The 25471-nt window shown below is 44.6% G+C and overlaps 1 protein-coding gene across 1 annotated transcript in view; it reads left to right on the top strand.

The window, feature by feature from the left end:
• Window positions 1-12473: 12473 nt before the first annotated feature.
• LOC126418761 (collagen alpha-2(V) chain-like) overlaps window positions 12474-25471 on the top strand; it is a 124718-nt gene continuing 111720 nt past the window's right edge. Inside the window, exons 1-2 of the mRNA XM_050085686.1 lie at window positions 12474-12562; window positions 23754-23928. Coding sequence (XP_049941643.1) covers window positions 12500-12562; window positions 23754-23928 — 238 coding nt within the window. The 5' untranslated portion in view covers window positions 12474-12499. The remainder of the gene's footprint in view (window positions 12563-23753; window positions 23929-25471) is intronic.

Genomic DNA, 25471 nt, shown 5'->3' with positions numbered 1-25471 from the left:
CATCCACTACTAGTTAATCCAGAGAGGTCTACTGATATCGACTGGCAGTTACCTGTGTGCTTTAATTCTGCCTTTTAATTAATAATTTATCTATCACCTAAATATGCTATGGCCACCCTACATTTTATACGATCTCACTGTGTTAGCTATATTCCGTTCTCTTCATTCACTACTTCTCATTCCCTAATCCGAGTCCTCCATATATCCATCAGACCCATCTTATGGATTCGTTTGATCTCTTACACCGTGAATTCACTAAATTGTGTCGATCGCTAACCTGGAACATAAACACAAGCATAATACGGTTCTCGACTCATACTTAAAAATTACAGAATGAAGTTATTAAGCCTTACACACTATTCGCTCCTCAGTTTACTTTCTCTCATCCTTAATGGTTGCCCTATTTCACATCTGCAATGCTTCACTGTCTGTCTCACTGCCGCGAGGGGTAGCCGTGCTGTCTGGGGCGTCTTGTCACGGTTCGCGAGGCTCCCCCCTCGGGCATGGGTGTGTGTGTTGTCTTTAAGGTAAGTTAGTTTAAATTAGATTAAGTAGTTCGCAGGCCGAGGGACCGATGAGCTCAGCAGTTTGGTCCCATAGTCCTTACCACAAATTTCAACTATTTTTTCTGCCTCACTTTTATTGTGGGTCAACAACCAACGTACTCCTTCTTTTAATCTGGGTCGCGTCAAGATCACGCTCTTATCATCTCCGATTCATTTTCTTTCAACAAGGTTTCCTCTGAAAGTTCAGATATCTGTCCCGTTAAGAGTACATGGAGATATCCAAAAATTGTCACATCATTCTATCATCAACTAGAAAATACTCATATAATTCAGCAAATTGTATTCCTCATCAACTGTCCTCATATCGCAGCGTAGCCACAATTCTGTTAATTCCTCACAGTGCAGTGTTCCTTCACGTTGGTTGTCATCAAATTCTCGTCATCTCATTACATTCTAACATCATTCATATATTCTTCAAAACCTCTGCTGTCGAAGCTGGAGTCAAATTTTTTGTCAGATCACTTGTTTGAACCCCCTCACAATCCCTTGTTGGTTCATGGATTAAGTAGTTCGTAAGCCGAGGGATCGATGAGCTCAGTAGTTTGGTCCCATAGCCCTTACCACAAATTTCAACTATTTTTTCTGTCTCGCTTTTATTGTGGGGCAACAACGCCTCCTTCCCCTAGTGCTTCTTCATTCCGTAACATCATTCCGTCCAGGTTGCGGAATAACTTCCTTCTACCGATATTTCCGAATTATCTACGAAATATAATTTGATCTTCTGATCCTTCAAATTGACCAGTGCAAACCTCCCCTCAAATGTAGCATGACGTGGTAATCTCTCAGAAAATCAAATTTCAATACAGTTACCACTGTCAGATACTTCACAATAAAAAAACATGCACTAAATGCATGTGACTGGTACTCAAAATCTGCCCTTGCTTGCTCCTTAACCTTTGCACAATAGTTGTTCATCGCACCTGTTCTCACCGCGCATCATAAATAATGGAAATATTTTCTCCCTATCACATGACTCATAAACTTCCTTGCACAACGCCGAACTTGGCTACCTGAATCGAGTATGCATTACAATTCTTTTTCTCTCATGTTCACCCTTACTATCGGATATGCAGTGTTCTATGTCCTTGATTCCCGATGCTAACGTCCCTTCCATTCTTCACAATTTATAAACAGTGGTCCTGGTAGACTGGCTGTGACTAACTGCGATGCTGGAGCATCCTTTGTTAGTCAGCTTCTTGGTGCAGTCCCTCGTTCTCCATTCACCTAGTTGTGTCTTGGGTCGCGTCCACGAACCTCCACTACACAAACTCTTCCATCTTGGCGATCATCACTGTGCAGTTATCTTGTCGATCATCACGTCTACACTTACCTTGCAGATCGTCACGTCTCCAGTTATTTCTCCTATCGTATGGCCGATACTGAGCGCCGCACCGTCTGTGTTCATTTCCCCTAACACATTAATTTCCATTTCTTCATGACGGGTGTCTCGCTCTCCATATTTGGTTATTCACTTGCTGCTTTTAAGGTGGTAAGTGCATCTGAGTATAGCACATCTGAGTATTAGGATTATTGTAAGCTATCTCTTGCAGTAAATTCTGGAATCCGCGTACATCGTGCACGTTCCTACTGGCGATTATAATTTATCTGTGGATTCGATGCATAAGTTTCGTCAAGCAAATTTTTGTGAGTCCTGCTGGCTTGTAAGGTAGCATCTCTTCGGTCCCACCACCTCGAATCTGCATTGTTTTCCATCATTAGTGTCCCCACTTTTACCTTATCCTATTTTGCATTCGACCAATACTCACGTTTGAGTTCTTCATGCGTCTTATACACTCCTGCAATGACTCACATTCTCACTGCTGACTCTTCTCTAATATGTGTGCAGAGAAAATCGATTTTCAGAATACGTCGCCACAATCTCTGTAAAGCCTCTCGGAACTGCTCAATCAGAATATCCGGGTGTAAGTCGTTTGATGGATCCGGAAACTGAATAATTCTGTTTTCCGATTTCATTTTCATCCACCCTGCACTGTTGAGGCTGTGATTAACTAATGGAGTTGAATATTTTGGCACTCCCAGCTCCTCTCATGTGACATATCTGTCTGTAAGACATCTCAGCTCCTCTTCCTTTCGATTCTTCTCCAATGCGCTTTGGTTCGTCATGTTCTCTCTTCCATTACTCCTCGAGTTTCTACTGCTCTACTCTTTCATCAGTTTCTCCGTTCTTCCAGTTAATGTGGGACTGCATCTCCTGTACCATACCTCCATTGTCTTTATAGTTGCATCAGCTTACTGATGCTGGTCCGTCTGACGCAATATCGTTGCGTGTTATCGACTGCTTGACGGGGCTGGTTAATACTGCGACTTGGTGTATTACTTCGCCCAACTTATTCTTCTGTGACTCTCTATGCTTTGGTATCAACAACTTTGGTTCAAATGGTTCAAATGGCTCTGAGCAATATCGGACTGAACATCTGTGGTCATCAGTCCCCTAGAACTTAAACCTACTTAAACCTAACTAACCTAAGGACATCACACACACCCATGCCCGAGGCAGGATTCGAACCTGCGACCGGAGCAGTCGCGCGGTTCCGGACTGAGCGCCTTAACCGCGAGACCACCGCGGCCGGCTTCAACAACTTTCTGTAGTATATCTGTGGTCCCTTTCGTGATCTGCATCAACGCGTCAACTTTGCTATTGAAATCTTGGGCCTGTTCATCTACCTTCGGTGTGAGCCATTTTTGTGCTTCCGTAACCTGACCATCAACTTCTCGTCTAATAATTTAATTTGCTCTTCGCACTTCTTCATGCACTGGCAACTTTCTTGTTTATGGCCACAACATTACGTCTATCTATTCAGTTACATTTTTACACTGCTTCCTATTGTCTTCAAATTGTGTGTCACTTTTTTCTCACTTTGCTTAAATGTCTCCTAGCTTTTCTTAAACTTTCATCTGACTTTTCGAATTGCAAATCGCCTTTGTTTAAAATTTCGGCGTTTCTCTTAAATTCTGATATTAGGAAGCTCTGCAGATCGCATGTTCCCGGTTCTTGGGGTATGGGCTCACCAATGGCATCACTGTGTAATTAGCTTTTGTGACCTGTCGTTTCGGAAGTCTCCGTTACATAAGAAATTTCTCTATCGTCTTCGCTTCTACACTTCTGACATTTCTTTATTAGCCTGTGCCTGACACTGTAAATATCCCCACATCCGTTTCATTTTGTGATGCTAGATTCCACGGTTTGCTGAAATTTATCTGTTGCATACTCTCCTGATTCATCTCTATAGCTGAATCACTGTCTGAATTATCTCAAGTTCTCTCTATGCCTTTCTTGTTCTCGCAAAACTTTTTGCTTGCACCCTTGGAAACTTGGGTGTACCTTAAAAGAAAGTAAAAAATTCAACGCACCATTCGAATAAAAACTGCAGAGAAATGCTCAAATCCTACGTGCACCCTATACGTCACTACACTCCTGACACAAAACACGCAAAGCATACACAAAGCAAATAAAACCCCATCCAAGTTTTCAATCCTGATCTTCAGCTGGACAACGACGGAAATATACAAACCTCACGTTACTGAAATAAAACGCACAAAATATTTGCGTGCTAGTAACATTAAATGATTTATTTTTCATTCATCTAATGTTTATTCCGAAGACAAACGCAGAGCCTTCTTTAAAATTTAGGTTAGAGTTGGAAAACATTTCGAGGATCTAACTGCGATGACCTGAGTACAGTATAGATGTATGATAGTCTTCAAGGGACCAGTAACATTTCGTGCTCCCATTCCAGTTTCTAAAATGTTATATTAAAGGTCCATATATTACGACAAATTATGAATTATGTAGTTCTGTTCACAACAGGAGTTCTTCCGGGAGTGTGTCAAAATGGCGGGCAAGCAGTAATTACACATACCTCGTTAAAAACAATCTCCGTTGTTCCAGCACGACCTCGAGATGTAATCTGCATTGTGACGGTGCATCCCTTGCTTACAGCCAGGTAGGCTTTCCTTTCGTAAAGGCTTCTTATTTAGGTACATGAGCAATTCACTAACCCATCTGAAATAAAACATCCCATCCTCTGATTTGATATAAATTTAATTAAGACCGGGGATGTTTATTTCCTGCTCAATGGTTATGCAAAACTTAACATTTAATTTAAATTTATAGGGCTATACACAGAAAATGATAATAATATTTTACTATTTTAATATTAACACGTTTTCGTATTAATTACGGAAAAAGCCTTATGTATTTAAACATTTCAACGTGAGTCGTCATTTTCGTACTATTATTGTTGCTTTAACCTAAGCTCCGACATCCGCTACTTGTGAACTTGCTAGGCAAATAGCATTTTCAGTGAGATGAGTGTGTGCGGAATTGTAAGAAATTTCAGCATGTGTTTTAAACAAACCTAAATTTCGTCTTCCTTAAGAGCAGTGCATTTCCGGAAAAGTCAGCAGCCGTCGACAGTCAAAATACTAACAGTGATGATATTAGAGGTACAACATACTGTGAATCTAAAAAAAAGAAAAACGGCAACGATGGTAATAACAAAGAGACAGGAGGTGAATCTTCTGGAACTGAAAACTTTAAGAAGTTTCAAGGTAGGAATGAGAGTAATAGCAAGGTTGAAATAATAACGCGAAATTTTGTTATGTAATCACTTTTACGAAAGTGAGAAAAGACTAAGTCGTGGCTGTCTGTAAATGACAAAAACTTAGTAATATGTCCGGTGCGTTCAGAAGTTCGTGAACTAAAGGTGGAAAGCACTGCAATGTATGCCTATCGATAACGCATTGTAGCTGATGTTTGTGCTATTACTTCAAGGACATAAAACACATCCATGCCCGACGCATGATTCGAGCCTGTGACCGTAGCAGCAGCGCGGTTCCGGACTGAAGCACCTAGAACCGCTCGGTCACAGCGGCCCGCTCGTTCGACAATACCTACATAAGACAACAAGTGTGTAGCGCAGTTGTTAGATCTGTTACTGCTGTTACAATGGCAGTTTATCAAGTTTTAAGTGAGTTCGAACATGGTGTTTTATAGTCGGCGCACGGGCTATGGGTCACAGCATCTCCGAGGTAGCGATGAAGTGGGGATTTTCCCGTACGACGATTTCACGAGTGTACCGTGAATGTCAGAAATCCTGTAAAACATCAAATCTCAGTCATCGCTGCGGCCGGAAAAAGATCCTGCAAAAACAGGAGCAACGACGACTGAAGAGAGACGTTCGAAGTGACAGGGGCGCACATTGCTGCTGATTTCATAGCTGGGCCATCAACAAGTGTTAGCGTTCGAACTATTCAGCGAAACATCATCAATATGGGAAGGCCCACTCGTACACCCTTGATGATTGCCCAACACGAAGCCTTACGCCTCGCCTGGGCCCGTCAGCACCGACATTGGACTGTTGACGACTGGAAACATGTTCTAGGTGTTGCAGTCTGGAACCGCAAGACTGCTACAGTCGCAGGTTCGAATCCTGTCTCGGGCATAGATGTGTGGTGATGTCCTTAGGTTAGTTAGGTTTACGTAGTTCTAAGTTCTAGGGGACTGATGGCCTCAGGAGTTAAGTCCCATAGTGCTCAGAGCCATTGGAACCATTTGATGACGTTACGACATCTGTCAAACGGGGTAGTGTTTGCCGGGTAGTTCCTCATCCACAGTTGCTGTGTACACAGTCACAAACGGCGCAGTTTGGCGCAGGGAAGACGCCTACCAGACTTTCTGCAGTGGAGGGCCACAGGAAGAATCGAAGCAGGACAGCCGCAAACTGATGTAGCCCAATGGCTTACTGTGAATCTGTTGTTTCTCGGATGTGGTGACAGTTTAAAGACACCTAAACTCAATCCCGAAGACCAGGGCAGGGCAGACCATTTGTGACATCAGAAAGAGGGCAGTTATTTGGTTCTAAAGGCACGACGGTAACACCTTGGTACTGCACGACAATTAACATCTGACCGAGCAGCATCCACTGGACGCGTTGTATCGAGGCAAACGGGGTAGGGAAGGCTTCGGCAGAGTGGCCTTTACTGTCTGAGACCTGCTGTATGTGTAACTCTGACGCGTCTTCACAGAAGGTGGAGTATAGAGTCGTCACTTGGGCGGTCGAACAGTGGGCTTATGTTTCTTTTGGTCTGGAGAGTGATTCAAGACGTATTCGCATCTGGAGGGCCCGTGGAACTCGACGTAGGGAGCCAAACGTTGCGGAAAGAGGCCGATGTCGAGGAGGATAGCTGATGGCGTGGGAAGGAATTGTACGAGGTGCATTCAAGTTCTAAGGCCTCCGATTTTTTTTCTAATTAACTACTCACCCGAAATCGATGAAACTGGCGTTACTTCTCGACGTAATCGCCCTGCAGACGTACACATTTTTCACAACGCTGACGCCATGATTCCATGGCAGCGGCGTAGGCTTCTTTAGGAGTCTGTTTTGACCATTGGAAAATCGCTGAGGCAATAGCAGCACGGTTGGTGAATGTGCGGCCACGGAGACTGTCTTTCATTGTTGGAAAAAGCCAAAATTCACTAGGAGCCAGGTCAGGTGAGTAGACCGGCCGCGGTGGTCTAGCGGTTCTAGGCGCGCATTCCGGAACCGCGCGACTGCTACGGTCGCAGGTTCGAATCCTGCCTCGGGCATGGATGTGTGTGATGTCCTTAGGTTAGTTAGGTTTAAGTAGGTCTAAGTTCTAGGGGACTGATGACCACAGTAGTTAAGTCCCATAGTGCTCAGAGCCATTTGAACCATCAGGTGAGTAGGGAGCATGAGGAATTACTTCAAAGTTGTTATCACGAAGAAACTGTTGGGTAACGTTAGCACGATGTGCGGGTGCCTTGTCTTGGTGAAACAGGACATGCGTAGCCCTTCCTGGACGTTTTTGTTGCAGTGCAGGAAGGAATTTGTTCTTCAAAACATTTTCGTAGGATGTACCTGTTACCGTAGTGCTCTTTGGAACGCAATGGGTAAGGATTACGCCCTCGCTGACCCAGAACATGGACACATTTTTTCAGCACTGGCGGTTACCCGAAATTTTTTTGGTGGCGGTGAATCTGTGTGCTTCCATTGAGCTGACTGGCGCTTTGTTTCTGGATTGAAAAATGGCATCCACGTCTCATCCATTGTCACAACCGACGAAAAGAAAGTCCCATTCATGCTGTCGTTGCGCGTCAACATTGCTTGGCAACATGCCACACGGGCAACAATGTGGTCCTCTGTCAGCATTCGTGTCACCCACCTGGATGACACTTTTCGCATTTTCAGGTCGTGACGCAGGATTGTGTGCACAGAACCCACAGAAATGCCAACTCTGGAGGCGATCTGATCAACAGTCATTCGGCGATCCCCCCAAAACAATTCTCTCCACTTTCTCGATCATGTCGTCAGACCGGCTTGTACGAGCCCGAGATTGTTTCGGTATGTTGTCACACGATGTTCTGCCTTCATTAAACTGTCGCACCCACGAACGCATTTTCGACACATCCATAACTCCATCACCACATGTCTCCTTCAACTGTCGATAAATTTCAATTGGTTTCACACCACGCAAATTCAAGTAAGGAAAACGTCGCCATTTTAAGTATTTAAAACAGTTCTCATTCTCGCCGCTGGTGGTAAAATTTCATCTGCCGTACGGTTCTGCCATCTCTGGGACGTATTGACAATGAACGTGGGCTCATTTTAAAACAATGCGCATGTTTCTATCTCTTTCCAGTCCGGAGAAAAAAAATCGGAGGCCTTAGAACTTGAATGCACCTCGTATTGGTGAATGGGCAAGATTTAACTGCTGTCAGATATCGTTACGAGGTATTGGAACCTCATGTGCTGTTGTTGAGAGGTGCTGTGGCCCGGACTTCGTACTCAAGGACGATAATGCTCGACCTCAGCAATTACAGGTGATAGGCAGAATAAAACTATGTGCCGGACCGAGACTCGAACTCGGAACCTCTGCCTTTCTCGGGGAATTGCTCTACCATCTGAGGTACCCAAGCATGACCCACGCCCCGTCCTCACAGTTTTACTTCTGCCTGTAACTCGTCTCCTACCTTCCAAACTTTACAGAAGCTCTCCTGCGAACCTTGCAGAACTAGCACTCCTGAAAGAAAGGACACAAGTTTCACATCTGCGTACACTCCACTGCAGAGTGAAAAATCTCAGATTGGTTCAAATGGCTCTGAGCACTATGGGACTTAACATCTTAGGTCATCAGTCCCCTAGAACTTAGAACTACTTAAACCTAACTAACCTAAGGACATCACACACAACCATGCCCGTGGCAGGATTCGAACCTGCGACCGTAGCAGTACCGCGGTTCCGGACTGAAGTGCCTAGAACCGCACGGCCACCGCGGCCGGCGAAAAATCTCATTCTGGAAACATACACCAGGCTGTGGCTAAGCCATGTCTCCGCGTATCCTCTCTTTCAGGAGTGCTAGTTCTGCAAGGTTCGCAGGAGAGCTTCTGTAAAGTTTGGAAGCTAGGAGACGAGGTACTCGCGGAAGTAAAGCTGTGAGGACGGGGCGTGAGTCGTGCTTGGATAGTTCAGATGGTAGAGCCGTTGCCCACGAAAGGCAAAGTTCCCGAGTTCGAGTCTCGGTCCGGCACACAGTTTTAATCTGCCAGGAAGTTTGTTCAAAAATGTTCAAATGTGTGTGAAATCTTATGGGACTTAACTGCTAAGGTCATCAGTCCCTAAGCTTACACACTGAAACGTCCCCTTACTTGGAACAATTATACATGACTGTGCTTAAACTGACACACAATATTTTTTGCGCAACGCAATCTGACTTTCAATAATCCCTACAAAAGAATGGCCCTGACTGACATTAACCTATACCTTTCACAAATCACTTACCTCACCAAAAATCTTCGTTACTCGAACTACTGCAATACAGCGAGCGCCACTACTGTCAGCTAAATAAAAGATTCAAACTACAGAAGGCATAGTTAGCAAATGAAAGATTTTGACAGAGAACAAACAATGTATTTACCTTAATAGTGTTCAAAGGTCATAATATATATAGCAGTTCATGACATCCAGTCTTACAAATTTCAAAACTCCGCCATTTCTCTCCCCACATCCACTACTGCTGGCGGCTCACTTCCAACTGCTCAACGCTATGCGCTATTCACATCCAGCTGCCCAACACTACAATGGCCAACAACAATGCAAACCAGCCACTGACTGCACGCAGCACAGCCAGTGATTTTCATACAGAGCGCTACGTGGCGTTACCAATAAGAAAACATAAACAGCCTACTTACAACACTACTTAACCTAAATTATCTTAAGGACAAACACACACACCCATGCCCGAGGGAGGACTTGAACCTCCGCCGGGACCAGCCGCACAGTCCATGACTGCAGCGGCTGAGACCGCTCGGCTAATCCCGCGCTACCTAGGAAGTTTCACGTCAGCGTACACTCCGCTGTAGAGTGAAAATCTCAAACAGGTGATAGGTATTTTCTTGAAAACGGAGGATATTGGACCCATGGCGTGGCCTACTCGCTCTCCCGATTCGAATCACATAGAACATGTCTGGGATGCACGAGGACACGGGTTACATCACGTCAGCTTCACCAACCACTCTCAGAGATTTGCGAGCAGCTCTGCAAGAGGGACGGGCGTTATTGGTCCAACATGAGATTGAGGAAATCATTCACAGCATGCCGCACCGTTGTCTTGCCTGAACTGCTACCTGGTCACACCCCATACGGAGCACATTAATCAGTTGTCAGAATTTGTGTGCAAATTCGTTAAGATGGAAAAAAAACGAAGAGAATTTTTGCCTACCATTATGCTCGTTGCAGTTGTTCTCGTTCTGTATTCTTTACATTGTTTGTACTTTACTATCACCCGTGTACACTATTTTGTGGCAAAATACACTACTGGCCATTAAAATTGCTACACCACGGATATGACGTGCTAGAGACGCGAAATGTAACCGACAGGCAGAAGATGCTGTGATATCAAATGATTAGTTTTTCAGAGCATTCACACAAGTTTGACGCCGGTGGTGACACCTACAACGTGCTGACATGAGAAAAGTTTCCAACCGATTTCTCATACACAAACAGCGGTTGACCGGCGCTGCCTGTGAAACGTTGTTGTGCTGCCTCGTGTTAGGAGGAGAAATGCGTACCATTACGTTTCCGACTTTGATAAAGGTTGGATTGTATAGCCTAACGAGATTGCGGTTTATCGTATCGCGACATTGCTCCTCGCGTTGGTCGTAATCCAATGAGCGTTAGCAGAATAAGGAATCGGTGGGTTCAGGAGGGCAATACTGAACGCCGTGCTGGATCCCAACGGCCTCGTATCACTAGCAGTCGAGATGACAGGCATCTTATGCGCGTGGCTGTAACGGATCGTGCAGCCACGTCTCGATCTCTGAGTCAACAGATGGAGACGTTTGCAAGACAACAACCATGTGCACGAATAGTTCGACGACGTTGGCAGCAGCATGGACTATCGGCTCGGAGACCACGGCTGCGGTTACCCTTGACGCTGCATCACAGGCAGGAGCGCCTGCGATGGTATACTCAAGGATGAACCTGGGTGCACGAATGGCAAAACGTCATTTTTTCGGATGAATCCAGGTTCTGTTTACAGCATCATGATGGTCGCATCCGTGTTTGGCGACATCGCGGTGAATGCTGCCCTGGCCAACACATTCTCCAGATCTCTCCCCAATTGAAAACGTCTGGTTAATGGTGGCCGAGCAACTGGTTCGTCACAATACGCCCACTGAACTGTGGTATCGTGTTGAAGCAGCATGGGCAGCTGTACCTGTACTCGCCATCCAAGCTCTGTTTGACTCAATGCCCAGGCGTATCAAGGCCGTTATTACGGCCAGAGGTGGTTGTTCTGGGTACTGATTTCTCAGGATCTATGCACCCAAAAATTGCGTGAAAATGTAATCACATGTCAGTTCTAGGACAGTATATATGTCCAGTGAATACCCGTTTATCACCTGCATTTCTTCTTGCTGTATCAATTTTAATTGCCAGTAGTGTGAATGCAGCCTTGCATATTTCCGTTTGTTCAAAAAAATTGCTCTGAGCACTATGGGACTTAACATCTGAGGTCATCAGTCCCCTAGAACTTAGAACTACTTAAACCTAATTAACCTAAGGAGATCACACACAGTCAAGTCCGAGGCAGGATTCGAACCTTGCGACCGTAGGGGTCGCGCGATTCCAGAGTGAAGCGCTTAGAACCGCTCGGTCACACCGGCCGGCTTCCGTTACTTGCTTTGGGTTTGGTCACCAGTGTAGCTGAAAGACCCTTGATCAAAAAATCAAAGAAAACTTGTGATCACAGGGTACACACTTGGTAGGACTGAGTAAAAATCTGAGCTGTTCCTTACTGGCCTGTATCCACGGGCAAGAAACTGACAAGATCAATTATTCAAAAAAGTCTTAATCGCATTTATTATTATTACTATACCGCCAAACGGTTTCAACCAGACGTAGGGGGTCATCTTCTGACCGTTTACACCTTTGGTCAACTGCTGGTGGTGTCGCTCCTGTCTACATAGCGGCAGGAAACTATCAGGAGTGACACCACCAGCAGTCGACCAATGTTGTAAACGCCCAGATGACCCCTACGTCGGGTTGAAACCGGTTGGCGGTATAGTAATAATAATAAATGCGATTAAGACTGTTTTTGAATAATTGATTAATCATACTAATCGCTACCTCATCTCCACAATCATGTTGTCCAAAAAACTGACAAGAGCCGCGTACGGCACATACCGCGCAACACAGCCAGAGACAAGGCAGCACAGTCTCTTGAGGAGGGCTGTCGGTATCTGGCGGCGGATCTTTCTGCCGGTGTGACCGCCGCCGCGGCCTCGGAGCATCCGGCGCGCGCGGTCAGCGGCGGCTATAAAGCGCTGCTGGCGGGCTGAGCGGCGCACAGCTCGCTGCCCGACACGGACGCAGACGCCGCCGCCAGCAGACATGGGCACAGCGTCCGCCGATGCCGCCGTCGCAGCCAGCAGCTTCACCGCCGCGTCGCCAGCTGTAAGTGGCGTAGCCGGCTGCCGACACCGGTACTGGACTCTGTAGTGATTTCGGTCGTCGTCAGAACCTTGTGGACGTGCACGTAACACCACTCTAGAATCAGTGCTCTCTTGTCAAAGCAATGAATGCTTCGTAATATAAGCATTCGCCCGCGAAGTTCGCAGAAGCGTGCCAAATACACTTACGTGACAAAAGCCTTCGGATAAGTCCTAACGTCGTTTCGGTTCTTCTTCTGCCCAGCTTAGTGAAACAACTCGATACGGCATGGGCTCAACAAGTGGTTGGAAGTCCCAATCAGAATTACTGAATCTTGCTGCCTCTGTAGACGTCCATAACTTCGAAAGTGTTGCCGGTGCAGGATTTTTTGCGCGAATTGACCTCCCAATCCACTACCATAAACGTTCGGTGGGATCATGTCGGGCGGTGTGGGTGGTCAAATCATTCACTCGGACCAGAAAGTTTTTCAAATCAACCACGAACAATTGTGGTGCGTTGACATGGTGTAGTGAGCCATAAAAATTCCACGGTTGTTTTGTAGCGTGAAGTCAGTGAGCTGCAAATGGTGTCCAAGTAGCCGATCATAACCATTTCCACTCAGTGATCGGCTTAGTTGGACCAGTAGTATACAGAGAAGTTGCAGCATTATAAAATTGCAGCGAAATGCAGGAAGATCTGCAGCGGATAGGCACTTGGTGCAGGGACTGCCAACTGACCCTTAATATAGACAAATGTAATGTATTGCGAATATATAGAAAGAAGGATCCTTTATGGTATGATTATATGATAGCGGAACAAACAGTGGTAGCAGTTACTTCTGTCTATATCTGGGAGTATGCGTAGGAACCGATTTGAAGTGGAATGATCATATAAAGTTAATTGTTGGTAATGCGGGTGCCAGGTTGAGATTCATTGAGAGAGTCCTTAGAAAATGTAGTCTATCAACAAAGGAGGTGGCTTACAAAACACTCGTTCGACCTGTACTTGAGTATTCCTCATCACTGTGGGATCCGTACCAGGTCGGGTTGACAGAGGAGATAGAGAAGATACAAAGAAGAGCGGCGCGTTTCGTCACAGGGTTATGTGGTAAGCGTGATAGCGTTACGGAGATGTTTAGCAAACTCAAGTGGCAGACTCTGCAAGAGAGGCGCTCTGCATCGCGGTGTAGCTTGCCTTCCAGGTTTCGAGAGGGTGCGTTTCTGGATGAGGTATCGAATATATTGCTTCCCCCTACTTATACCTCCCGAGGAGATCACGAATGTAAAATTAGAGAGATTCGAGCGCGCACGGAGGCTTTCTGGCAGTCGTTCTTCACGCGAACCATACGCGACTGGAACAGGAAAGGGAGGTAATGACAGTGGCACGTAGAGTGCCCTCCGCCACAAATCGTTGCGGAGCATAAATGTAGATGTAGATGATGTAGGACCCAGTTCATTCCAAGTAAACACGGCCCACACCGTTACTGAGTCATCGCCAAATTGCACAGTGCTTGCTGATATTTTGGGTCCATGGATTCTTGGGATCTGCGCTGCTACCAACTGAAATCGGGATTTATTTGAATAGACCTCGGTTTTACAGTCGTCTAGGATCCAACCCATATGGTCACGAACCTGGAATAGGCGATGAAAGCGATGTGCTGTTAGCAAAGGTGCTCGCGTCGATCGCCTGCTGCCATAGACCATTGACGCCAAATCTCTTATCCATTAGGACACTGCTGCAAAATTTCGCATCACTGTTCTAACGGACACGTTCTTCGTATGTCACACGTTGATTTCTGTGGTTATTTTATGCAGTGTTCCTTGTCTGTTAGCACCGACAACATATACACTAACGCCGCTGCTCTCGGTCGTGAAGTGAATCTTGCTGGCCATTGCGTCGTCCGTGGTGAGCATCGTCAAATACATATAGATGCTGGTACTGATTCCGCATTTAACATTTGACGATGCCACTATGGCTGCAGTACATTCGGACTTTGTTTTTATGAAACAGATCTGATGATGGTCATTAAAGGCCGAAACCGGTAATCTGTTATCAAACAGTTTCTGACCATAGACGTAAATTAAAAGAAACTTATTACATATACGGGTCACTGTTTTTTCGCGACGATGTCACAACTTGTGAAACTTTGGTGCTTCTTGTCTTTAATGTCGTCAAGTTTAGCATTGCTAGTGTCCAGAGAAGTGGTGTAGAGTTTAGAAAACTAGATTGGTATCCAAAAGGTGGTTTATTCTATTATCGGTTGAAGTCAGTTATGGGGTGTTTACTTTCTGAACGATAGTATCGATTTCGTTATACATTTTGTTCAGTTCAAGATTGCGCCAAGTCTCTAATGACCCCGTCGCGAACCAAAGGTTAAATCATAATCTGCACTCCTTCCTCAGATGGACAGTAGTCGACATGGTAGTGAAGTTCTTGATTAGGTCATCAGGGAGAAACGTTCAGGGAATTAGTCCTTAAAGCGCTCAAAAGTCAATCATGACTACCTTAACTCTAGTATTGTGGTCGACAGATATGGCGATAGTGAAGTTTCAGAGCTCATAGAAGGCTGGGTGCACGCATCACAATGCAGCAAGTAATTTGGCGCTTCATTGATGTAGGGCAACGAAACCTGATCGATCATGCTACCTAGTTTAAAAAGCTGTGTGTTGTTTACCATTGTTTAATAGCATGGTGGAGCTGATGCATTTCGTCAGCAATGATAACTAATGGAGCGGAGCACTCTGTAGCCTTTTTTAAGGAACTACCCAGTGTTCGCAAGAAGTGATTCAGAGAAACCTCTAATAGCTTAAATGTCGTTGACAGACCGCGACTTGATCTTACTGAATAAACGTCAGTGATATGACATTATCTCACTCAATGCTCTGACAAAGAAGTACACAAGACATCCTCACACAATCTGTTATCGATATATAACGTAATATATGCAGGAGCTTGGTACATTAATGCCTCGTGTGTGCTATCGAAGTAAACACACAAAATCACCAACTCCCAGGAAGTCTAATACGTGATTCAAACAGATGCTAGAGAAGTACGTAGTTTGATTGTTCCATGACACATTCAGGGTATAGTTATTGGGAGTAGTACATTTGATTGCCAGATAATTAGCTGAATGGAAAATGGGTCCTGTGGTACATCTACCACGCCTTTCATAGGCACACAGAGACCAACTTGAGAGCAGTACTTCCAGCTGACAATGCGTCACCCCATCGGTTCCGAAGTTTGCGAGAAGCGCCCTTTGAACAAATCGCTACATGGCGATACTTGCCAGGCACCTAGATGTCATTTCACGTCAGTGATATACTGAGAATTTAAAACTTCGTTTAGGAAGATTTGGAAGTCTCAGGCACTGCCATGTCAACCTGTTGCACTGCCATTGTCAATCGTGGGTACGCAATGCTTGCGATGTTTTTATTAAATCGTATTACGACAAGTAGAGGCCACCATCAGAATGGAAAGAAGTACCACACACTACGTCTCCCCTAAATCAGTTACACAGCAGTGTAACGTGTAGTTGAGAGGGGGCTGCAAATCAATAAAGGATATTTCAGGGTATATGCAAGCTGAGGGAAGAAAAAATGGATGTACAGCCTGACGAAGGAGGCAAGGAAACGCAACAAGTGGAGATAACGACATTCTAAACGAGTTGAAAACTGATCGTGATGGTGAACTTTATGGAGGATGTAGTGTGCTGCAGTGTGTTGACTACGGTGCGATATTTCATTGGCTGGTACTTACGTTTCGTTTGTAGCTACGCTGCTTAAGAAAGAGGACAATATTGCCACATAGCTTTAACAAATAGTGCGATTTAATGAGTCGACACCTCTCGTTCAGCTATAGGTACGATGAAAAAAGTCGTATGATCAACGCAAGTGGTACGTCGCTCCAAGGACAGCAATGCAATTTGGGAACTTCCCGTCCAATCAGAACTACACTTCGCTGTGGGACTGGGTATCGACTGGGTAATCTAGGCCCGACTGAGGACCTGTTCTCACAGCTGCAACTCTACCGGTAGCTCACTCCTAGTTTCCAAACTTCGCAGAAGCAGTCCTGTAGACCTTGCTGTACTGACGTTCCTAGAAGAGAGCACATCACGATGAAATGGTTTGTCCACATTGTCCAAGTAGGAGCCCCGTTCGGTGTGCGATTTTAACAACTGGGCTTCTTTCGGAGCAGAAACAAACGTTTATGAAAAAACGACATTGGGTCTATGGAGTGCGTGATTGAGTCTTTTGTTAAATTTTTTTTGTTCATTTATAGACGCAATTTATAGACGTCATAAACATGTGATTGCGTCTATAAATAAACAAAAAAATAATAAACAAAATTTTTTTACTAGAGGAACGTTTACTCTGGAGTCGAATGTGACTAAAGCTGGAACCTATTTTTCCTTTGCCGAGTCGATGACTAAGATACATGCCGTTTACTGAAATAATTTTCGGTATTTATATATGCGTCTCACCGTTCTATACAAAAAGAGATTTTATTTGATTTAATGGACACTCCTAGCGATTATTCATAATAAATAGCAAGTAAAAATTAGTAAAAAAATCTGCGATCTGTGACAGTAAATTAACAATGCCTGAACTAATAATTTTGATATGTTGACATATTGTTAATATCTCTATCATTCACAACCTGTGCTCTTCCAGCTGAGCTATCCGAACATGATACCCACATCCTTAGCATACCTCTGGCCTTCTCTCTTTCTATTACAAAGTTTTGCAGCAGCACTCCTGATCATGACAGGTAACCTCTAACATTGAACTAAGAGGTTAAACAAAGATAATTACAGGCATTCTGCTATAGCAAGGAGTATCTCATGTTGAAAGCAATTCTTGGAGTGTGGGTATTATTCTGTATCAGTCCTAATATAGTGTGGCTTCGGCTGATAAACTCTTATCCACGTTAATGTACATACCGAAGCTTGAATTACGATGTGGTACACTTAACGTTTCATCCATTTCCGATTTTAGCTGTAGCCAGTACTATTAACTGAAGGGAAATTTCACAACGTAATTTCCACTGATGTTAAATAGTGGGAAAGTAAGTAGCGCAGTGTAGTAGCAAAATAGACAAGGACAGAGATGACGTTAGAGCTCATACGTTTATTCCTGTATAATATATTCCATGAGGAAAGCTAAACGTAAGACAATGAGGTTTTTTAATAAAGTTCTTAGAACTATTCGGCAACGGCCTTGTCGCAGTGAATACACCGGTTCCCGTCAGATCACCGAAGCTAACCGCTTTCGGGCGTGCCCGGCACTTGGATGGGTGACCATCCGGGCCGCCATGCGCTGTTGCCATTTTCTGGGGTGCACCGAGCCTCGTGATACCAATTGAGGAGCTACTCGACCGAATAGTAGCGGCTCCGGTCACAGAGCGGCGTGCTGACCGCACGTCTCCCCCCCCCCCTCCCGCCCCACTTACTGCATCATCAGCTACAGATGACACGGCGGTCGGATGGTCCCGATGGGCCACTGTTGGCGAGAAGACTGAGTGCTTTTTTAGAACTACTCAGTTCCATCAGCTGAAGCATGGGTATAAAACATTGCGAGAGTAAATATTTATGAGTACATTACAGTTTTTCTAGATCTACGGACTTTCATGTAACGTACTAGTTTATGTTATCGATACCACCAATTTAGTTTACTGTCACCTGGACAAATTTTCACCCTTTACAGTACACTTGTCGTCGTATCGTGTCACACGGCCTTCTCATGCCTATTTACGTTGTGAAACCGACGAGTAAAATCACAGAGTTCACAGTCAAACATTGTACACAAGTTCTTGAATGCCCCTGAAATGTCGGATTTCACAGCAGCTGACCTTATGGTCAAAGGACAGGGGGAAATCGCAAACTAATGCAAGATTATTACTTAACTGATTACATGTAATTGCAATGGGCTCCCAAAATTATTATTAAACTTTCAGCACTCGTAAAACAATGTATCCTCATAAATTACAAAAAGGAACATTTCTTCTCCCATAAATAAAATTTGAGGAATTACTTAGCTACAACAACCGATCGGGGTGGCGTAGAAGTTAGGACACTGGACTCTCATTCTGAAGGACGACAGTACATACACGCGTCCAGCCATCCAGAAATAGGTTTGCCATGATTTCCCTAAATCTCCTCAGGGAAATGTCGGAATGATTCCTTTGGAAGGGCACGACTGATGTCCTTTCCTCTCCGTGAAACATTCAGAGCCTGTGCTCCGTCAGTAATGACCTTGATGTCGAGCCGACGCTAAATTCTTCCTTCCTTTTTTTAGTTACAACGGAATAAATCAATAGACGACTTGACATCCAGATGCTGCCGTTACAGCATGGTGAACTGATACGAGGAATGTGAAATATTCACACTTCAGTTATACAGGTAGGATTACAAATTAGCGCTGAAACGGACAAGTTTCTATTTCCTTCTCTGTGGCATTAGATAATTCTCTCTGGAGCATAATTAACTCTGAGCCACGGTTCTTGACACTGTTACTGCTAGAGTACTGCTGTGCAGTATGGGATCCTTACCAGATAGGACTGACGAAGGACATCGAGAAAGTTCAAAGAATGGCAGCTCGTTTTGTATTATCGTGAAGTAGGAGAGGAGGAGTGTCACGTATATGATATGCGAGTTGGTGCTGCAATCATTAAAACAAAGGCTTTTTCCGTTGCTGCTAGATCTTTTCACGAAATTTCAATCTTGAACATTCTCTTTCGAATGCGAAAATATTTTGTTGACACCCACCTACTTAGGTAGAAATAATAATTGTAATAAAATAAGAGAAATCAGAGCTCGCACGGAAATATTTAAGTGCTCGTTTTTCCCGTGTTCTGCTCGAGAGTGGAACTGTAAAGAAATAGCTTGAAGGTGTTTCATGGATTCCTCTGCCAGGCAAGTAAGTGCGAACACCAGTGTATTCGTGTAGATGTCATGACATGTAGATGCAGATATCAGCAGACGTTATTGCTTCACGTATAGCAATATTGAAATCTACAAGTATGGGCTGAAAAATACTGTCTCTGAATTTTTTATTCTGTTCCCAATATCGGTTGAGGTATTACACGTAGCTCACATTAATCGGACGACTTTCGCCCTTCGCTGACGCAAGTTGCAAGGCTCTGCCGCTAGAGGGCTCCTTATTGTACCGCGAAATTTGTCGTTGTGTAAAGTAACTATGTCGATGCATGAGAGGCTCTCAGAAAACTAAAAGCTCGAATACGAACAGTTCTTTCACAGCATCACAATACCAGACCATACCCAAGGGCTGCGACCTGTGGAACAATCAGACACCTAGGATTCACTGCCATGCATCATACTCTATACACACCTGACTTGACTCCATCCGATTTTCATCAGTTTCCAAAGCTTAAAGGACACCTTCGAGCACCTCACTTCGGTAATGATGAAGTGGTGCAAGCAGAGGTGATATTGTGGCTTTGTCAACAATAATGTCGAACGTTCTACAACGACGGTATCAACAAACTGGTCCCTCATTACTATATTGAGAGATAAATTTTTAGACCAGAAGATTTAAGACATAGAATGTTAATAATGTTTGTTTAACTTAAAAATGATTTTAAAGTTTTCACATAAAAAATTGTAGCATTGTTTATCAGCACGACCTATTAGAATTCGTAACTATACAGAAGTAACCGGCTATTTCCATGAAGGCGTGAGCTCCGTACTGTTGGTGCACATTTTGGTAAACAGACGATGCGCGGTATTGGCAGTATCTTTAGTCACTGCCCAATACAGGTAATTGGTTACGATGGTACCCGTGGATAATACGTAATTGGTTACCTCGTGCAGAAGCATGAAACCGGAATTTGCCTGCAATAATCGCACGTCTGTTGTTCGAAACTAACAATATTTTATTGAAAACAATCTCCATTGTTATTTATACATTTCTCCAACCTCCCCTGCAGGCTATGAATGCCTCGCCAAAAAAGCAGTTCTTCTTTTGAAGGAAACCAGTCAGCGAGACATTTTCGTACATTTTCATACGAATTGAAGCGTTGTTCAGTTAAAGCGTGTCCCAGTGATGCAAACAGATGATAATCAGACGGAGCCAAGTCTGGGGAATAAGCAGCATGTACCAGTATTTCTCAACTGGACGCCTCGATCGTCTCCCAGACCCGTTTTCCTGTGTGTGATGCGTTATCATCGAGCAATATGACTTCGTGTTGCCTTTTGCTATATTCCGGTCGTTTCTCACGTAATGCTCGATTTAAATCGATCATTTGCTGTTGGTAGCGATCAGTGTTGACGGTTTCACCAGGTTTTAGCAGCTCATAATACATGACACCCTTCTGATCTCACCAAACACAGAGCATTGTATTCTTCCCAAAGCGATTTGGTCTTGCAGTGGATGTCGATGATTGGCTTGGATTCGCCCATGATTAACGACGCTTATGATTCTGAAAATATATCCATTTTTCATCACCGGTCACTATCCGATGGAGAAACGACTTTCTTTTGTATTTGACAAGCAGCATTTCACAAGTGGTCTTTCGATTTGCTTGCGGTGTTTCATTCAGATCATGCGAAAGCCTATTTCCCACTTCCTGCACCTTTCCCACAGCTTTCAACAGAATACAAACGGCTTTCTGCGTCGCATTCAATTGTTCTGCGACTTCCTGTTGAGTCTGAGTATCATCTTCATCCAGTGAAGCCTGCAATTCGTTGTCTTCTAACTTTTTCGGTGGTTTCCCACGCTCGTCACTTCCAACGTCAAAATCACCACTTTAAAATTTTTTGAACTTCTCGAAACACTGTGTTTTACCAAGCGCATGTTCGCCGAAAGCTTCGACAAGCATTCGATGTCATTTGCGGCAGTTTTCTCCGAATGATAACAGAAAACCGATGCTGTTCGCAAATCGTAGTTCGTAGGCACAAAACTCGACAGGTTTACGGGTTTGAAACAAATACCGATGTATGGAACTTGGGTTACTGTGTGTTGCCATTCGTCGTCAGCCTTAACAAGAGGCAGATGGCGCTGCAGACGCGGTCTGCCGCCCGTTGTGGCCGAACGGTTCTAGGCGCTTCAGTCTGGAACCGCGCTGCTGCTACGATCGCTGGTTCGGATCCTGCCTCGGGCATGGATGTGTGTGATGTCCTTAGGTCAGTAAGGTTTAAGTAGTTCTGAATATACGGGACTGATGACCTCAGATGTTAAGTCCGATAGTGCTTCGAGCCATTTGCACCATTTTGAAGACGCAGTCTCACGGGCCATACACCATCGACAGGGTGGTCCAAATATGTCATGAAATAATCGTCAAACGGAAAAACTACAAAGAACGAAACTTGTCTAGCTTTAAGGGGGAAACCAGATGGCGCTGTGGTTGGGCCGCTATACGGCGCTGCCATTGGTCAAACGGATATCAACTCCGTTTTTTTAAAAATAGGAACCGCCATTTTTTATTACACATTCGTGTAGTACGTAAAGAAATATGAATGTTTTAGTTGCACCACTTTTTTCGCTTTATGATAGATGGCGCTGTAATAGTTACATACATATGGCTCACAATTTTAGACGAACAGTTGGTAATAGGTAGGTTTTTTAAATTAAAATAAAGAACGTATGTGCTTTTAAACATTTTATTTCGGTTGTTCCAATGTGATACATGTACCTTTCTGAATTTATCATTTCTAAGAACGAAGACTGTTACAGCGTGATTACCTGTAGATACCACATTAATGCAATAAATGCTCAAATTGATGTCCATCAACCTCAATGCATTTGGCAATACGTGTAACGACATTACTCTCAACAGCGAGTAGTTCGCACATGCATTGACAATGCGCTGATGCAAGTTGTCAGGCGCTGTCGGTGGATCACGATAGTAAATATCCTTCAACTTTCCCCACAGAAAGAAATCCGGGGACGTCAGATCCGGAGAACGTGCGGGCCATGCTATGATGCTTCGACGACCAATCCACCTGTCATGAAATATGCAATTCAGTACCGCTTCAACCGCACGCGAGCTATGTGCCCGACATCTATCATGTTGGAAGTATATTGCCATTCTGTCATACAGTGAAACATCTTGTAGTAACGTCGGTAGAACATTACGTAGGAAATCAGCATACATTGCACCATTTAGATTGCCACCGATAAAATGGGGACCAATTATCCTTCCTCCCATAATGCCGCACTATACATTAACTCGCCAAAGTCGCTGATGTTCCACTTGTCGCAGCCATCGTGGATTTTCCGTTGCCCAATAGTGCGTATTATGCCGGTTTACATTACAGCTGTTGGTGAATGTCGCTTCCTCGCTAAATAGAACGCGTGCAAAAAATCTGTCATCGTCCCGTAATTTCTCCTGTGCCCAATGTCAGAACTGTACACGACGTTCAAAGTCGTCGCCATGCAATTCATGGTGCATAGAAATATGGTACGGTTGCAATCGATGTTGATGTAGCATTCTCAACACCGACGTTTTTGAAATTCCGATCCTCGCGCAATTTGTCTGCTACTGATGTGTGGATTAGCCGCGACAGCAGCTAAAACACCTGCTTGGGCATCATCATTTGTTGCGGGTCGTGGTTGACGTTTCACATGTGGCTGATGACTTCCTGTTTCCTTAAATAACGTAACTATCCGCCGAACGGTCCGGACACTTGGATGATGTCCAGGATACCGAGCACCATAAACAGCACATTCCCGTTGGGCTTTTTGGTCACAATAGCCGTACATCAACACGATATCGACCCTTTCGGCTATTGGTAAACGGTCCATTTTAACACGGGTAATGTATCACGAAGCAAATACCGTCCGTACCGGCGGACTGTTACGTGATACCACGTACTTATACGTTTGTGACTATTACAGCGCCACCTGTCACAAAGCGAAAAAAGTGGTCCAACTAAAACATTGATATTTCTTTACGTACTACACGAATATGTAACAAATAATGGGGGTTCCTATTTTTAAAAACGCAGTTGATATCCGTTTGACCTATGGCAGCGCCATGTAGCGGGCCAACCATAGCGCCATCTCGTTCCCCCTTTCAAGCTAGGCGAGTTTCGTCCTTTGTAGTTTTTTTCGTTTGATGCTTATTTCGTGTTATATTTTGCCCGGTCACTTACAATGGACCACCCTGTATAGGGAAATTCCAGTTTCATACCCTACACTTAGTATTTAATCGAGTTACACGCCACTTCTACCTGACATTACGCTACACCTCGTTGCAGGAGGCGTTACCCATGAGACACCGGCGCGCCTGGGTGCGGCAGCTGCTGCTGTCGCTGCTGCTGTTGATGCTGTCGTGCAGCAGTCGTGTTGCGGGGCAGCAGGCGGCCCCGCCGGAGGGCTCAGAGTACCTCGACGTGCGCCCCAACGGGGACTTCCGGTTCGGCTACAACAACGGTACGTACCGGTACAGCAACTGCCCATCACATACACTGTACACCTCTCTACAAGCCAGGCCTGTAGTTTGCAATAATGCCTTAGAGGCGTAGGAGCTATAGCCACAGCCTTTTCAAGTTCTGTACACGGTTTATTTTACAGTATCCTTTGACTTTCATGTAATCCAGCATAAAACGGCACACACTTTAATAAACACAGGATACACGATTTTCTCAAGTAAACAGAGCTGTTGTACATCTGTTCAAGACGAAATTAAAAGTTGCGATGAAATTTTGTTTGAGAGAAACAATTGAGAGGAATAAAGTTAGACCAAAAGCAAAGTAGAATCTTGTAATAACGTTACATTTCAGTAGTTAATGTAGAAGACTGCATAGTAACTCACTACAAGGAGAAAACTGTCCAAGAATTTCTTTGAATTTATGTGTAGCGCAAGACGGGAAATAGGCTGTTGACGGGTAATAACGAAGAAAAAAGTGATATGCCAGAATTAACACTAGATGATGTGTACAGGGCCTCTTAACGAATGAAGAAAGGCAGATGATACTGTTCCACTAAAACTAGTGAAAACTAGAGGGAAAGTAACACACACAAGCGCAATTGGGAACTGCTAAAACAGTTTAATTCAGCCACGTTTGCACTTAAAGTCATTGCAAATCTTGGAGAAACAAATCAGTGAGTTTATATATTTTGCCTATTTTCAGTCATTAATACACTACTGGCCATTAAACTTGCTACACCACGAAGATGACGTGCTACAGACGCGAAATTTAACCCACAGGAAGAAGATGCTGTGATATGCAAATGGTTAGATTTTCAGAGCATTCACACAAGGGTGGCGCCGGAGGCGACTCCTACAACGTGCTTACATGAGGAAAGTTACCTACCGATTTCCCATACACAAACAGCAGTTGACCGGTGTTGCCTGGTGAAACGTTGTTGTGATGCCTCGTGTAACGAGGAGAAATACGTACCATCACTTTTCCGACTTTGATAAAGGTCGGATTGTAGCCTATCGCGACTGCGGTTTACTGTATCGCGACATTGCTGCTCGCGTTGGTCGAGATCCAATGACTGTTAGCAGAATACGGAATCGGTAGGCTCAGGACGGTAATACAGAACGCCGTGTTGGATCCCAGCGGCCTCGTATCACTAGCAGTCGAGATGGCAGACATCTTATCAGAATGGCTGTAACGTATCGTTCAGCCACGTCTCGATACCTGAGTAAACAGATGGGGACGTTTGCAAGACAAGAACCATCTGTACGAACAGTTAGACGACGTCTGCAGCAGCATGGACTATCAGCTCGGAGACCGTGGCTGCAGTTACCATTGACGCTACATCACAGACAGGAGCACCTGCGATGGTGTACTCAACGACGAACCTGAGTGCACGAATGGCAAAACGTCATTTTTTCGGATGAATCGAGGTTCTGTTTACAGCATCATGATGGTTGCATCCGTGTTTGGCGACATCGAGGTGAACGCACATTGGAAGCGTGTATTAGTCATCGGCATACTGGCGTATCACTCGGCGTGATGATATG

Source organism: Schistocerca serialis, chromosome 9, assembly GCF_023864345.2.
Source record: "Schistocerca serialis cubense isolate TAMUIC-IGC-003099 chromosome 9, iqSchSeri2.2, whole genome shotgun sequence".
Classification (NCBI taxonomy): domain Eukaryota; kingdom Metazoa; phylum Arthropoda; class Insecta; order Orthoptera; family Acrididae; genus Schistocerca; species Schistocerca serialis.
The sequence above is the reverse complement of the archived record's forward strand: the minus strand, read 5'-3'. Positions and strand labels throughout refer to the sequence as shown.